The sequence below is a fragment of the Zeus faber genome (assembly GCF_960531495.2).
Source record: "Zeus faber genome assembly, chromosome: 11".
NCBI classification, from domain to species: Eukaryota; Metazoa; Chordata; class Actinopteri; order Zeiformes; family Zeidae; genus Zeus; species Zeus faber.
The window spans coordinates 13,567,933-13,582,714 of NC_137205.1; the positions used below are offsets into that span (position 1 = coordinate 13,567,933).

The window sequence follows — 14,782 nt, forward strand, 5'->3', positions numbered from 1 at the left end:
CCGGCACGCAATCCTAATTTCTCTCATACACACACACACACATACACACACAAACATATAGCATATATGGAGCTTCTCTCTGCTATGCCAGTTTGCAGCCTCGTTACCTGGCTGCTGTCCCGCTAGCAACAGCTGCTACCTCAGGACTGATGGAGCCTGCTTGGGTTTGGAGGTTTCACTGTTAAAGGCATAACACACACAGCCATGCAAATAAAACTGACCTATTAACACACAAGCATCAAGTCATTCCAGGTGGGGATGAGGTTATCTGAGATAAGATGAATACTGGGGGTTGTGCACAAATGGTTTTTTATTAATGTGCAAGGTCACAAAGAGAGTCATTGGGAGCACCTAAGTGGTCCGAGATGGGGTGGAGAGCACAATTGCGGATTCCTTTTTCAAGTGGGTGGACACAGATGAAAAGGGGTAAAAGATGTAAAGCGGTGCTGTGGGTGTTGGGACTGCATCTCTGCTTGTTCTGCAGCAAGCCAAGGGCCAGTCATTATGTAACAGTAGGACCAACTGCATGCCTCTCCTCTGCCTGCAATGACATGCTGCTCTGTCCCGCTCCATTGGGGTCGGCTTATTCTCCCTCAACCTCCAGGAAGAGACAACGGCAGCTACAAGCTTCGAGTACTGTCAAGGTGTGGGAGTTACATTTTCAGCCAATGGCCTCATCTGATTTAACATATTCACTCATTCCCTGAGGAACTGATATGCAACAATTAGCTTTGAAACTGCAGCTATTGTTGGGCCCCAGTAGACCAGTCATCATACAAGGTATTTCTGCACTGAATTTGCTAAATAATCTGCTTTTTTTGCCAAGTGTGTGGAATATTAAGCATTAAGAGGCTGAAAGACATGCTGAGGGATGTTAAAGTGGCCCTGTCCAGGTCTCTGGGGTGGGGGTCTACCTCATTACCTGCTGAAAAGTAGGCAACTTTTGTCAGTCAGGACTCTGAGGGGTGATTTAATTACTGTACTCTAGTTGAAGTTCTGATGTCAATCAAATAGCAGCCTTGGAGCTCAGGGACTAATGCCACTGGGCTAGCTTAACACTACACAGGTGGCTGGTCTATTCATGGGAGAACCACTTATGAAGTACTTCTACATTTAAGTTACCAAGCGTCTAATACCCAAGTTCACATATGTATCCTGGGTCAATTACATTATGTCCTGTCTGTTTGACAAATGCGTTACTTCCAATTCAGTTCTGAATTCAATTGACCCATGTCATTATGTGCAGCTTCCAAAAGGCTGACTCAGGATCTTCGAGGTTACCATAGACCACTTATTCCCTCTGCTGCTTGGGGAACAAGTTATTCATTTTGTTTGGGAAAATTGCCTAAATCAAGAATACAAAAGATGTTTCACAGCATTTGATGACAAACACGTTTTGGTTTTTCTTTTTATTAAAGAGTTCCGCAGTACAGTTGTTGACAACCAATAGAGCAGAGACTGAGCTCGTGGACAGACTTTAGGCAGTCTCTTCCTTGGTGATTCGGTCCTTTTTCAGTGGTCCCTGCAGGAGAAGACAATAATCAGTCAATGATTTGTTCATACAGAGTATGCCATCAGTGTTTACTGACAAACAGTGTTCCCAGGGAGTGAACAGGGAGACAGCACAAAACGGCACCGCTCCCCTGCCTCACCGGGACTTTCTCTTGCACTGGAATGGAACCCATAATTCATACTGAGAACTGAACCAGGTTACGAACAGTGCGGGCAAAATACATGTTATAATGTAACAGTTAAATAGTATTTCAATGTACCACCAAACAGTGTAATAGAGAACACAAACAAATAAAATAGAGGTAGAACAGGGAAAGTCTCACCATAAACGCCTTCTTTTCCTCCAGAGTCTGGAAACGGCCATGACCGAACTTGGAAGTGGTGTCGATGAACTTGAGGTCGATCTTCTCCAGGGCACGACGGCTCGTCTGGACCAGCAGAGACTAAAGAGGCACAAAATCATTTAAACATACAGAAAGCAGTCTGACAACAGAGGGCATCTCACAACAAGAGGGGCAGCACAATCTGAGGTTTTCAGACCAGGCCTTAAATGCCACCTGTGCCAAAAATTGACCAGCAATACAAACAAATAAGGTAAGGGGGAAGGTGCTGTAAACTGCACACAGAGAGAGAATGAGCCTCACCTTGCGCAGAGTGAGCACCCTTTTCTTGACCCCAATCACACAGCCGCGCAGCATGATGAAGTCGTTGGTCACCTTACCGTAGTGGACAAAGCCACCCTACAGCCAAACAAAAGAAGAAGACATCAGTAACCCAGACACTACAAATGAAAGCAGAAGAGCACAAGCAGGCTGCTTCACTCACCAGGGGATTGATGCTTTTGTTGGACAGATCGTATTCTGTTGCAGCATTGCTCTTAACCAGTTTTCCATCCTTTTTGTGGTAGCCCTGGCCAATCTTGTAGATCTACCAGACATGCAGCATGTCAATATAGGCAAGTTGTATATGCACATTTCAAACCTCATTAAATATAACAAATTCTACCCACCTTCTTGTTGATCTCTGTGCGATGGTGGTATCCCTTCTGACCAGCGCGGGCAACAGAGAAGGCCACACGGGCAGGATGCCAAGCTCCAATACAGGCTACTTTCCTCAGACCACGATGAGTCTTGCGGGGCAGCTTCTTTGTGTGCCACCTGCTGGTAACACCTGTGGTGGTTGGAGGGAAAATGTACGCATGACTCCAGCTCTCCGCTTGCCCACTTTGGCATTTGTTCAACATGTCTGTCACACGTTAACTATATAGCTGGAACGTACCCTTGTATCCATGACCCTTTGTGACACCAATCACGTCGATCATCTCATCCTGGGTGAAGACAGTGTTGATAGGAATGGCTTGCTCCAGTTTCTCACGGGCCCAGTCCACCTTGTCAGAGATGGAGCCTCCGTTTAGCTGGATCTCCATGAGGTGAGACTTCTTCTGCCTCAGGGGCAGCAGGCGCATCTGCATGGAGAAAACAAGCATAAATAAACTGGCACAGACAGGACAGAATCGTACCCAGTTAACTCTTCTAGCTACGGAGTTTCAGAAGGAAGGCAGCATGGAATAATTCCTCATTCTTTTCAGGCGCCATGCCTGACGCAGAATTCCACGTTCTCATCACCAACAGCTAAGGAAACACTGAAATGTCAAAAAACATCAAATAAAAACCAACCTGGGTGTGAGCAAGGATGCGGACAACCTGGCAGTACTTCTTCATAGACGCAAAGTCCTTCTCCAGCTGCTTTTTGCCCTCTTCATCCTGCCACCTCTTGCAGTACTTAGTGAAGGCCTTCTTCTTAGATTTGTACCTGTTCGCGTGGCACGCAGCACGACACAAGGGGCAAAAGGGGTTGGCACCGGTCCTTCATAACCCTAGAGGGCCAGCGGAAGGACACGTTGCAACTGCGCAGCCACCCGCTCCAGCTGGATACGGTGGCATTAGCAGCTTGTCAAGAGATTTCGGCTCATGGCACAGTTTCTAAGAAGCCTTTTCCACCGGCCAGAGGAGCCTGGAGCTCATCAGAGTGCAATGCACCTGAGCGGAGCTGCCACATGGGGCCACCATAATGTCAAAACTTGCTCAGTAAAAAAACACTTCATTCAAATTGAGCAGCTCACATGCTTCAACAATCAAACAAGAAGCAACCCCTTCCACAAAATCCCTGTGATTTTATGCACGTCTCACCAGTTCTTGTAGAAGCGACGCTTGCACTCATCACTTATGTGCTCAGCAAAGATGGTCTTAATGGCACGGAGGCCACGAGGGGTCTGGATGTATCCCACAACACCAACCACGATCATGGGCGGAGTCTCCACAATGGTCACTGCCTCAACCACTTCCTTCTTGTTGACCTCTGCAGAAGCACAAACGTGTGCATAGGTTTAACTCCTTTGATTGAATTTGTAAGTTAACACAACTACATGAGAAACCGCTCAGTACTCGACATTCAGCAGGGGTCATTGACCCATTATGTCCGCCCGTCGAGGGAATCATCATAGGCGGGATATTATAGTGCAGAGTTCTCCAATACATGAACTCAATGTGCAAAGGACTTAAGACGACGCACAACCACATATAAAAGCGGAAATAAATTGCCAGAGTAAGTCAACTCACTTGAACCAGGTCTGTCAACCTCACGCACGATGTGGGTCATGCCGGCCTTGTAACCCAGGAAGGCGGTGAGATGGACAGGCTTGCTGGAGTCATCCTTGGGGAAGCTCTTGACCTTACCACGGTGACGCCGACTCCTCTTGCGGGGCAGGAAGCCCAGGGATCCGTGCCGTGGAGCTGAAAACTTGCGGTGAGACTGGAGAGAAAAGTAATGCGTTTAAGTGGCGAATCCCTATAACTTTGCGAGAAACTGAACTTCTAAATCAAAATAGGTCAAGTGGTTCAGCGCCGCATTTATCAATATCCTACACCCTTACACAAAACTGCATTCATATGGAACACTATCTGAACCGCCCTTTGGGAACCGCATGGGGGGGGGGCCTACCACAGCGAAACGTGACTATATACACTGTTAAAAAATATATATTAAACAAGATTATGTTGTGTCTGTTGTTATACACTGATCAGCCACAACATTAAAACCAGATGGTAAAATAACATTGCTAATCTTGTTCTAACAACATCTGTCAAGGGGTGGTATATATATTCAGTAGTAAGTGAACAGTCAGTTCTCAACGTTAATGAGCTGGAAGCAGGAAAAATGGGCAATCTTAAAGGATCTGAGCAACTTTGACAAGGGCCAAATTATGACGCTTTATAGTGGTGTGGCTGGTTTGTGTACAAATTTTAATAATGCACATCGCTATTAAAAAACAGCGTACTATTGATGTTTTACTGCAAACTAAGTAGGTTAATGCAACACAACCGGCCATACCGCATCATATTCATCTCCAAGCATGCTTGACAATGGATTATCTTTCATTATGGATATTATTATATCTAGAGATCAGTTTCCTGGTAGTCATCAATGACGTGTTAACTGAGCGATCGATGGTTGATGACCTGGTTTCCACTGACCCTCTTAGTTATTCTTATTTTACAAGTTAATCCGGAGCTGCAACTTTATCACCGGATCCCAAACCGCGACCAAATACTCCGCCTGGTTCCTCGCTTCAAGTACTTAACAGCCTCCATGCGATTAATAGGAAAAATAATCTTTTGCTGTGATCCACGGTTTTTAGTTACGCCATTTAAGTGCGACATTCCAGAGAGAACGTCCGCCGCGCCACACTCCGGCAGCCGCCGCAGACACGCACATAAGAGTCGGCTTCCACATCCCGCTTCAATTCCGGCGCGGCAGACGGCACAAGGTTTAAAATGTTTGAACGGCAAACGCGGTGTACCGTTGCCGGTGCTCGCTGCCGTCTCCCATCTAACGTGTTCCGTGTGGAGGCTGCGTGGATTCCTCACGTGAGGACACGAGCTAGGCTAGTAGCTAATAAAGTCTCGTCGGAGCGAATGTTCAGGCGGTTTTTTTTCCCCACCCCGAATGCGAAGTTGCGCGATTCCATTTCGTATTAGGTTTCCCACGGGGTAGTGGAATAACATTCTACTTTATTATGCAATAATTCGTTATAAAGTTACAAATTCCAGGTTGGTCTACCGCACGCAGCCATTTTAACGCCCGGCGCGTCGCGGCCACGCATTCATCGACTTTTAACAATATTTGAGAACGCTTGAGATACAAAATCGCCAGTAATACGATGTTAGATACAACACTAGAACACCGTCGATCGACGACAACACACGACCACAGAAGGATGGTTAAGATGCCCCTCGGATGTGCTGTCCCGGGATCCTCACCATTTTGTCTCTGGTCCGATTGAAAGAGGCCCGGGCGAGGAGGACACTACCTTTATATACCGCACGCGATATCGCGGGATTTAACGCGAACACGCTCGGACAGGCCTCGCCCCGATAACTCACCGTTTGAGCCACGAGATGCCGCTGAGGGAACAGTTTAAATCGTTGGATTATTTAAGGTTAGTGCAGTGTTATGTTCAAGTTCAAGTTCAAGTTCGAGAGATTATTTGTCACACACACACATGTATTCTTATAACTACTCTTAAATTCCACCCGGGGATTAAAAGCCCTCTAAATATTCACTACTCGTTTGTAGTAACTATTTATAACTAGTTCTAAATACTGCTATATTTGTACTGCTGTACATACTACTGTAATACTACTGTACTATCATCATGCATTCTCTACCTCATTGGATATGCTGCTTGCACTATTGATGTATTATGGATCTTGCTAAGTTATATACATTTTCTTGAAACCTTCTTCTTACCATTTTCTGTATGGAAATGGGAGTCACAGACGACCTGAGTCAAATCCCTTGTATATCTACATTAAGTGGGAATCTCTCTTGGACATTGAACTTCGTTTCCGTCGGCGGAGATGTTTTTTTTTTTATTTGGAAATAAATCCCTTCAACAAATAGCCATCACACAGGTTTTTATTATAACGTAAGATAAAGAAATGCACATACATGTAAAGGCAACATTTCTGTTGTCGTCCCGGAACTGGAAAGTAGTGACCAGAAATGGCACTTCAATATAGACATGAATAAGAAACTTTCTTCAAACAAACCAACGGAAAACATCACGTATGCGAACTGTAGAATGTTTTACCCAGTGCCTTGAGAATTTGAAATTCATTTATTCAAAACACCGGAATGCCTTCGTGGAAATATAACTGTCTCAAGTCACGTTGACACATATCTCAGATTACAAAGACGTGGGTCAATAATTCCTCTGGCTCAACTTTTAAGTATTTAACTTTGCATGAACCTGAGATGAAGCCATATCTGAAATCTATGCCATTTATAGCTTTCCAAAAAAAAATGAGAACGGAGATAAGGCATACATTTACAAACACTATTGTGTTATAATAAAGTTTCATATTTAATTCAAACCAGTGAAAGACCTACACCACCGTCCCCTATACATTTCAAACGCACCTCAAGAAATAGAAAATTTCACAAATTGCCTGAAGACCTTCCTCTCTGAGGCATCTTGGTATTTTACATCAGTCAGTTTAATTACATCCTAGTCCACATGCCACATGGGACTGTATGAAGTACTGTGCAGTTTAGGTACCATACATTTTCAGGAATTGCAAACTACTCCCCTCTGTAATTCATGCTTCACAACTCATGCAGATGAGGTATTCATGAGGGTTGTGTATTTTTCTTCTTAGCATCTCTTGACCCCCCCCCCCCCCCCCCCAGAATGATTTGTGAAAGCAAGTTGAATGAAAAAGCTTTTTTTTTTGTATTGAGTTTCTTTTTTTTTTTGAAGGATCAGGAAAAAAAAAAAACTTGCACAGTCATTTGTTAATGCAAGAGCAATTCCAGGCCATGTCCCTTCAGTTTATTTGTCTAAAAGGTTTCATCCCAGCGGCACCGAGCCGGTCTATAAAAGCGTCTTGTTGGGAAACTTCAAGAGGACATCCAACGGTGGCACAAGTGACATTAAGCTCCTTAAGATGTACGTGGCTCTTGGTCGAGGTTCATTTTCTGGAAGAAGGCCTTTCCAAACTCATAAGTACTGATCATTAAAGCGCAGGCTGGAGCCACTTTGATCACCCGGGGCAGGAAACCTTTGAATGATACAGATGCAGTTCAGCTTAGTGTCAGACTTTATTCAGGCAAACATTGAAAGAGCAACAAGGAGATGGGGAGAGAATAATCAAAAGGCAGAGTGTATACCTGCTAAAAGGCCGCGGTAGCCTGACTCCGCCCATATGTCCTTCATTATGTGCCACGTGGAAGAGGTTTTCTTCAGGGGAACTAGTAGGGATGGAAAGTATTCTAAATGACATTGTATTCATGTAAATGCAATGGCATCTTCCATGAAGGAAGTAGTATTCTCTAAAGCCCCTTTCCCACTTGCACTGAAAGCCGTAAATCTCCCGTCAAGGTTCCATACTGGCGTCATGTGGGAATGGGAACCGGTGTCAACGTTACGTAAAGTTGTTCTGGAAATGTCCCCACTCTTGCTGGAACGGCTGTGAACGGAAGTTTGTGGGAATGGAAGCAGTAACATTAAATGTAGGGGTGGAGCCAAATCCAAATGAAGCACAAATACTTGGTTTCTAAGAATATTTCGTACAAATATTTAGAAAAAAATAAATAAAAATTCCGGAAGAATAAAAAACATTAGGGAAAAAAGCGAGTCCGATCACAACCGTGGAGCTCGGCTGCAAAGATGAGAAACTGAAACACGTTCAGTCCCTACGGAGACAGGTCCGTACATAATTACATTTTGTTATTTTTCTTCTTAAAAATGCCTCTTCGACGCTAGACGTGTCTTTTACAGATGCCACCACACAGGGAGGAAGCGGACAGGGTGATGGAGAACAATCATTCTCCAGAGGCAGAGAGTGTGGGACGGGCTGCAAATGATCACAGATTTAATAACTTTGGGTTTTGGGTCATTGTGTCCGGGGACGGAGGGGCTCTGTCCCCTCTCAGTCAGCGGAGGGAAGAGTCCGTGGGGCGGGGAGACAGGGAGCAAAACGCTGGTCCAGAAAACGATTGTCTAGTCTCGTGTGATATTAGACACTTCTCGTGCGAACATGACTTAATGTATCCGTGACAGTCATCTATGTGGGAAGACTCCATACGGAACTTTTCCCTAAAGGAGGCTATGTGGCAATGGCCACCTACTGCCTTTGCTAAATATTTTTAAATCAAGCAATGTTACAGATTCCATGTGGGAAAGGGGCTTAAATCATATATATATTAATAACAGACCTCCCAATGTCTCCATTTCTCCAAGTTGGATCTGTCTTCGTGTTTTCACCACATCAAAAGGCAGGGTCAATATTGCAGCGACCTAATGCAGAGGAAATTCATTCGTAAAAGAAATTGGTAATCATAGGCCTACAAAGAGAAAACCCATCTAACCAGAATGCGTATGGCATTATTAAGCACATCAAAGCAACCAGCATTAATCACTCCATAATTATTACTCAAACCTCTTGTCTGAATATTTCAAACCCCTTACATGGTTGACAGGGATGCCTCTAATGGTTTCTGTTTCTGTATCCCGAGCGTTTTGTTGTATCAACAATTATCCACTTGATTTGACCAGTCTCGTTAGAACAGACATCATAAGTTATGCAGTTACACTTTGTCCCTTCGTTAATTGATGTTTCATTTGAATGTATTTGGATGACCCAAACCACATTGTGTTTGCTTTACAAAGTTATAGAGTTTGGTTAAAAAGAACCGAGGGAAACATCAGACCATCAAGCTATTCCATTCAGCCTCTCTACAGATAATGGTAACTAAATGGAAATGCAATAGTAAATACGTGCAGATACTAAAACAAATCCACATTTCCTTGGTGGAATGACAGACATTTATACGTTGATATGCAAATATTATTACTCACAGCTCCAGAAATGGCTCCAGAAGTAAAGCTGATGGAGAAGTCGGCTTGAGACACACGGTGCCGTTCACAAAGCTCGGCCTTCAACAGCTCGTAGTTAAACCAGTAAAGGGCTGTGCACACACACACACACACACACACACACACACACACACACACACACACACACACACACACACACACACACATATATAGAGATATTGTCAAAAATGAAGACATCCAAGATCAGTTTTTCGTCACTTGATGGCAGCCCATTCACCTGAGAACGGTACGTCCCGCAGCACGGTGGGTCCCCAGCCCCTCCACAGGGACAGCCAGCCATCCTGCGCCACCGCAGAGCGGATGCACACCTGCAGCTCGCTGTACGGCAGCCGGCGAGACTGCATCTTAGTGCGCACCAGCTCCAGCGGACTGATCACAGTCACAGCGCCCACTGGTCCGGACAGGAAGGCAGGAGAAAAATGGGCAGGCAAGACATTCGTTTCGGTTACAGGTTTTTGTCTGCAAAATTTGATTTGCGTGAATGTTAACTGGTAAGTATTTTATTTTGTTTCTCTTACATCTAGCGAGGGCCCCAGCAACAAGGGGTACATGGTTACCCTGGAAACCCAGACTGTATCGCAGGAGGTCCCGGAGTTGGTCATAACACGTGAAGTAGATGACCGTGGCAGGTACCGCCATCACCCTAGACGAGACAGCCAAGACCCAAGTTAAGAAGGTGCAAATCAGCTCATCATCATAATGCACGGAAAACCATGGTTCCCGAAAATATATTTTAAGGATTGACACTCACAGTGTGGGTGGCAAACCACTCCACAAAGATTTGACTCCTTCGTGGCGGGTTATTTTCACAAAGGCATCCTTTTGGCGAGAAAGGGGGAGAAAACATTAAATTGTGTTTCTGTTGTCGGCAAAGCACACGCTGTTTTGAGCACGACAGCAAACACCCACCAGAGTTCCACGGAAGTGTGTTGGTGCTTTATACCAGCTGGTGCAACTGGTTCCATTCTGACACACATAGATGTGATCCATCAGTCCATTACAATACAAGAAACACTTCCCTGGGAATGATACACAACAGAAGAGTTAGGAGAACTCCACAAGAACATTGTATACTCAATTAATGTGGAAAATCCAAAGCCATGGCAATGACCTGTCAGGCGAGCATCAAGGCTGTCCTGGCCACGCTGATATTTTTGTTTATTTAGTCTTGTTTTTAGGTGTTTGGCACTAAGCTTGCAGAGGCTATAAAAACAACCATAGTACACAACCATTTCTTTTGCTGGAATATGGCGTAAAAGCCAAATCTGCATGGAGCATCATTCTGATGACACGGCCACAGTAAAGGAAACTACAACGAAGCCAAGCTTGTGCATTCCTCAAAACAATGCATACCGAGATAGTAAGGCAAAGAGATCCAAGAGATTGTCTAATTTTAACAGTACCACTCCCCTAAAGGAAAATGTTCTTGAGTCTAAGTGCCAGGACAGGTTCTAGCACCTGCCAAGCTTCGAGCGAAGATAGACAATTTGAATGTAAAATCATGTTAATCTGAATAAACCTTTGCATTTGGGCAATAGAACACAAAGGCAATGTAGGTGGTGTATTTGTAATAGTTTATATTAGAAGGGAGTTTGGGCCACCTGCTAATAATGAACTCTGTTACAAAGTGATAATATAGTGGTAGTTTAAATTTTGCAATTGAACTACCTGCATCGGCACCTTTCATTGAACAGTATTTAGCAAAGTGAGCAGCTGATGTGCACGAGAGAACAACTGCACCCAGCCCCAAGTACACTGTATGTATATGTATGTGACAAATAAAAATCTTGAATCTTGAATCTCCTTGTTGTCTTGATGGCAGCACTGTGGCCGTAAGTACATGTGTTTTGCACTGCGATGTAAAAAGAAAAAAACCTTCACCCTCCCCTAAAGATTTCTGTATCTACATTAATCACAACAATTTCCTCAGCGGCTTTTAAGAGACAGGATTTTAAGCCATGCTGTTTATGAGGAATAGCCTGTTAGCAGGGAAACACAGTCTGTAAGTCACATGAAGAGCATAGAATCAGAGCAGCACTTCTGGTCCAAGTGTGTCAAGAGCTGTGGCCTGAAAGCAAACAATCTTTCAGATACTCACACTTGGACGGGCGGACGACCCCACTCCAGGGAGTGGACTCACAAGCTAAAGCTATGAAACAGAATGAAAAGTAGAGCGAGAGTGAGAGAAAAGATAGAAACGGAGCACAGAATACAAATGCAAATAGGGTGCAAAGCAACAAAGACGACAAGCAAAAAGGTGGTTAGCAAAAGCAGGAAAACGTACTGTATATACATGGCATCCAAAAACAGCTATGCTATAAGTCCTCCATAACCACACTCTTCAGCAGTAGCTGAATAACTATTTGTTTTATTTGATGTTGGCTAGTTTGAAGTTGTTGTATTGACATAATGCACAAACAACATGAGTACTGACAACTTTTATTCAGATTCCTTACAGCCATCTTGCACTGGTATCTGGTGGAATTTAGAAACAGGTGCTCAGGCACTCAAATTCGAGGTTGCTCCAGCGCTCAATATATGCTGATTGTTTCCAGCCTCTCATGTAAGTCGCTTTGGAGGAAAGTGTCTGTTAAATGAATAAATGTACTGTTTGACCAACAAAATTTAACTAGAGAAGCATAATGTGAAAACAAACAAGGCAAAACTTGCCGTGGGTGAAAGGAAATGACAGCTACGTGAAAGATAATGAGTCGGGTCTATAGCGAACTGGTTTAAGGCTGTAAAACACTCTTAAGGGAAGCAGAAAAAGCATTGCGTTAATGTACCTTGGGAGAATGGCGCCTGCTGGGCCTGCAGTCTAATCTTCACGACATCCAGGGGAGTGACTGAAAGTACACAAAAGCGTTGGTATTGCAACTTCATTACATGAAACAACTTCTTTATTAGAATAGTACATACACTATATTACTGTGAATATATCACAGTTTGAATGTTGGGAGAAACTCCACCTCCATTTTCGCTAAAAACAGTACGGCAGTTGTTTTGGCTTTGGCCGGTCTTGTTTGCGTGGCCGCTGGTCTTACCGAAAACAGAGGTGAAGAGAGCTCCCGTGCCAGACGCCAGCATCTGTTGCACTGGAGATATCCCAGTGACGGGAGTATCGATGACACGCTCCCCCATTCTGGATCCCTGCTGGAGCAAGAAACAAGAGAATGTTCTTCGCGTAACTTTGGGGCGTCAGGACTATTACAAAACCCGCCTGATCGCAATGCATGCGTTTCCATCTCAATGTTGAGGGAATTTTAAATAAATGGGAGGAATGTTTCAATAAATTAAACTTAGGAATTAGATGCTTTTTCAGGTTCTGTTAGCACTCAATGAATGCCTTCACAGCCCCTGCGACAGGAAACCTGATCCACCGTCACAGCGACAAAATACATCTCTTTAAACCGTCATTAAAAATAAAAATGTGGAAAGAATTAGTTTTACATTCATGTTTGTTTGTTTTTTGGGTTTTTTTTAAACGCCACCCCTTAAACCGAACATGAATACCGAATAAGGTAAATGGAACAGGGGTTTATTATTATTATATTACTTATTATCAACAACACGCAGTGGATTCATTTAATTGTGTGCTCGACGCGCTGGCGGCTTATCTTTCACGTGCACATCTCAAAGTCTCCACAAAACGCACAAAGCAACAACCCTCACTCAGGGCGTTTTCACCGATAGTAGATTTCCAACTTCCGAAGACTTTGCTCAATAACAAAGCTTTCAAACCGGTTCAGGATCTAATGGATTATATCCATTTTGACCAAAAGGATCCTCGCTCAAACGCAACACTCATTTTATTCAACTCAATGTTTTAATATTGTTTTGAACGTTGAATTGCGTAGACTTCCGCGTCTTTCGAGCGAATACGTTTTTGGGATTGAAAGTCCATGGAGTCCATTGGCAGAGCACAGTGCTGAACATGAACAGTCTGCATGACTCTGGCTGTTGCAAGACGTGACAGTACTTACAGGAGGGGGAAGGGTGTAATAAAGAGACACTATCTGCCATTTGCCAGACAAACTTAAAGAGTTTTCTATTTACATTTCTTGGCTTAACGTTTGGAAATTAATTTATTTATTTTGACAGATAGGACCATTTTTTTCCCATAATTAGCTAGTAATGACATGACGTTTCACTGGATATATGTATGGAAGTATGTATGTGACGAATAAACATCTTGAATCTAATGCATGTAGATTACAACTTGGGAGACCTAAGACTAGGGGGTGTTAATGTGGTTTTGGAACAGGTTTTATGATTTACATATGTGCAAATTAGCGTTTTTATTGTTACGATTATTGTACGCCTGTCTTTTTTTTTAAAATTTGCATTACTTCAGCCTACTATTCTATTCTATTACGAGTATTGCCTACTGATTGGATGCGTGCTGCTGTTAACACATTTATTCACACCACCACAACATTTCGGTTCCCACATTGGGGGCGATACATTACTCTTCAGGCGAACGGCAACGCGTCACAACTAAATCGTATCGAAGGCGAGGAAGGCGGCGAAGGTCTGAAGGGTTGAAGGAGGGCGAGGAACAGATCGACCAGGGGCAGTCGCTCACGTTAAGCCGTCTGCTAACGTTAGCCGACGTGGTCCTCGAGCGAAATAGCTTGCTAGCTATTCGCCGAATGTCACCGTTGCATGGGTCTACCACTCACCTCGCGAGCTAAGAGTGTCGTCGTGGGGAAGAGGCGTTTTCATCCATCGCCGTGCTAATGCTACTGCGCCAGGTCACACAGGTCGACCCCGTACGCTGGGTCGGTTCAGCCCGGGGCGCCCATCTTCACCATCCCCAGCTCCACTTGCACTGCAGCCCGCCGCTGCGTTCCGTTGAGGTGGGAACTCGGAGAGGTGTGACCTCAGACTGGGGAGCGTTATTAAAGCCAGCACTTTCGGGGCAGATCGCTCTGGATCGAGTTGCCATGACGTCACACCTAATCTGTCGTCCCAGTAAAAAAAAAAAAACAACAACAAAAAAACAAAACGTTGATTGCGAACGACGTCCCCTTAACGTGCGTTTTTATATCGGAAACTCCTCTAACGTCTACGCTGTCGTTTTTCTTTTTTTAAATGACGTTAATATACGTTTTGTAGCTTGTAACTTTCACAAGCTTGTCGAACCAATGCATATCGGTTCCGGGCGTCCATGCTTTCCCCGAACGGGAGGGAACGGGACAACTCGAGCTCGGAAATGGGGACTACCGCCTCGGAATTACGGGTTTCCGAGTTTCACCGGAACGCAGCAGGGAGCCCCATTACGTTTATTTTGACCGACGCACGGCTGCG

General features: G+C 44.3%; 2 protein-coding genes across 4 annotated transcripts; both read right to left on the reverse strand.

Annotated features, from left to right (window-relative positions):
- Window positions 1–1,394: 1,394 nt before the first annotated feature.
- On the reverse strand, window positions 1,395–5,851 carry rpl3 (ribosomal protein L3). The gene is made up of 10 exons (XM_080009248.1): window positions 5,832–5,851; window positions 4,131–4,323; window positions 3,702–3,870; window positions 3,189–3,324; window positions 2,791–2,977; window positions 2,522–2,682; window positions 2,338–2,439; window positions 2,157–2,252; window positions 1,836–1,955; window positions 1,395–1,522 (listed from the first exon to the last, which is right to left on the reverse strand). Exons 1-10 carry the CDS (start codon window positions 5,832–5,834, stop codon window positions 1,478–1,480), a joined length of 1,212 nt encoding a protein of 403 aa, XP_079865374.1. The 5' UTR covers window positions 5,835–5,851; the 3' UTR covers window positions 1,395–1,477.
- A 1,445-nt stretch (window positions 5,852–7,296) lies between these two features.
- Window positions 7,297–14,293, reverse strand: slc25a39 (solute carrier family 25 member 39). Of its 3 annotated transcripts, none has more exons than XM_080009252.1 (12): window positions 14,155–14,293; window positions 12,517–12,625; window positions 12,259–12,318; window positions 11,571–11,621; window positions 10,382–10,491; window positions 10,224–10,291; window positions 9,991–10,115; window positions 9,690–9,863; window positions 9,434–9,543; window positions 8,791–8,872; window positions 7,744–7,824; window positions 7,297–7,634 (listed from the first exon to the last, which is right to left on the reverse strand). In XM_080009252.1, exons 2-12 carry the CDS (start codon window positions 12,611–12,613, stop codon window positions 7,516–7,518), a joined length of 1,077 nt encoding a protein of 358 aa, XP_079865378.1. In that variant the 5' UTR covers window positions 12,614–12,625; window positions 14,155–14,293; the 3' UTR covers window positions 7,297–7,515. The 3 variants fall into 3 exon arrangements, with proteins under 3 accessions (XP_079865378.1, XP_079865379.1, XP_079865380.1); XM_080009253.1 differs by having other exon boundaries at window positions 12,517–12,622; window positions 14,155–14,284; XM_080009254.1 differs by lacking the exon at window positions 11,571–11,621.
- Between the last annotated feature and the right edge of the window lie 489 nt (window positions 14,294–14,782).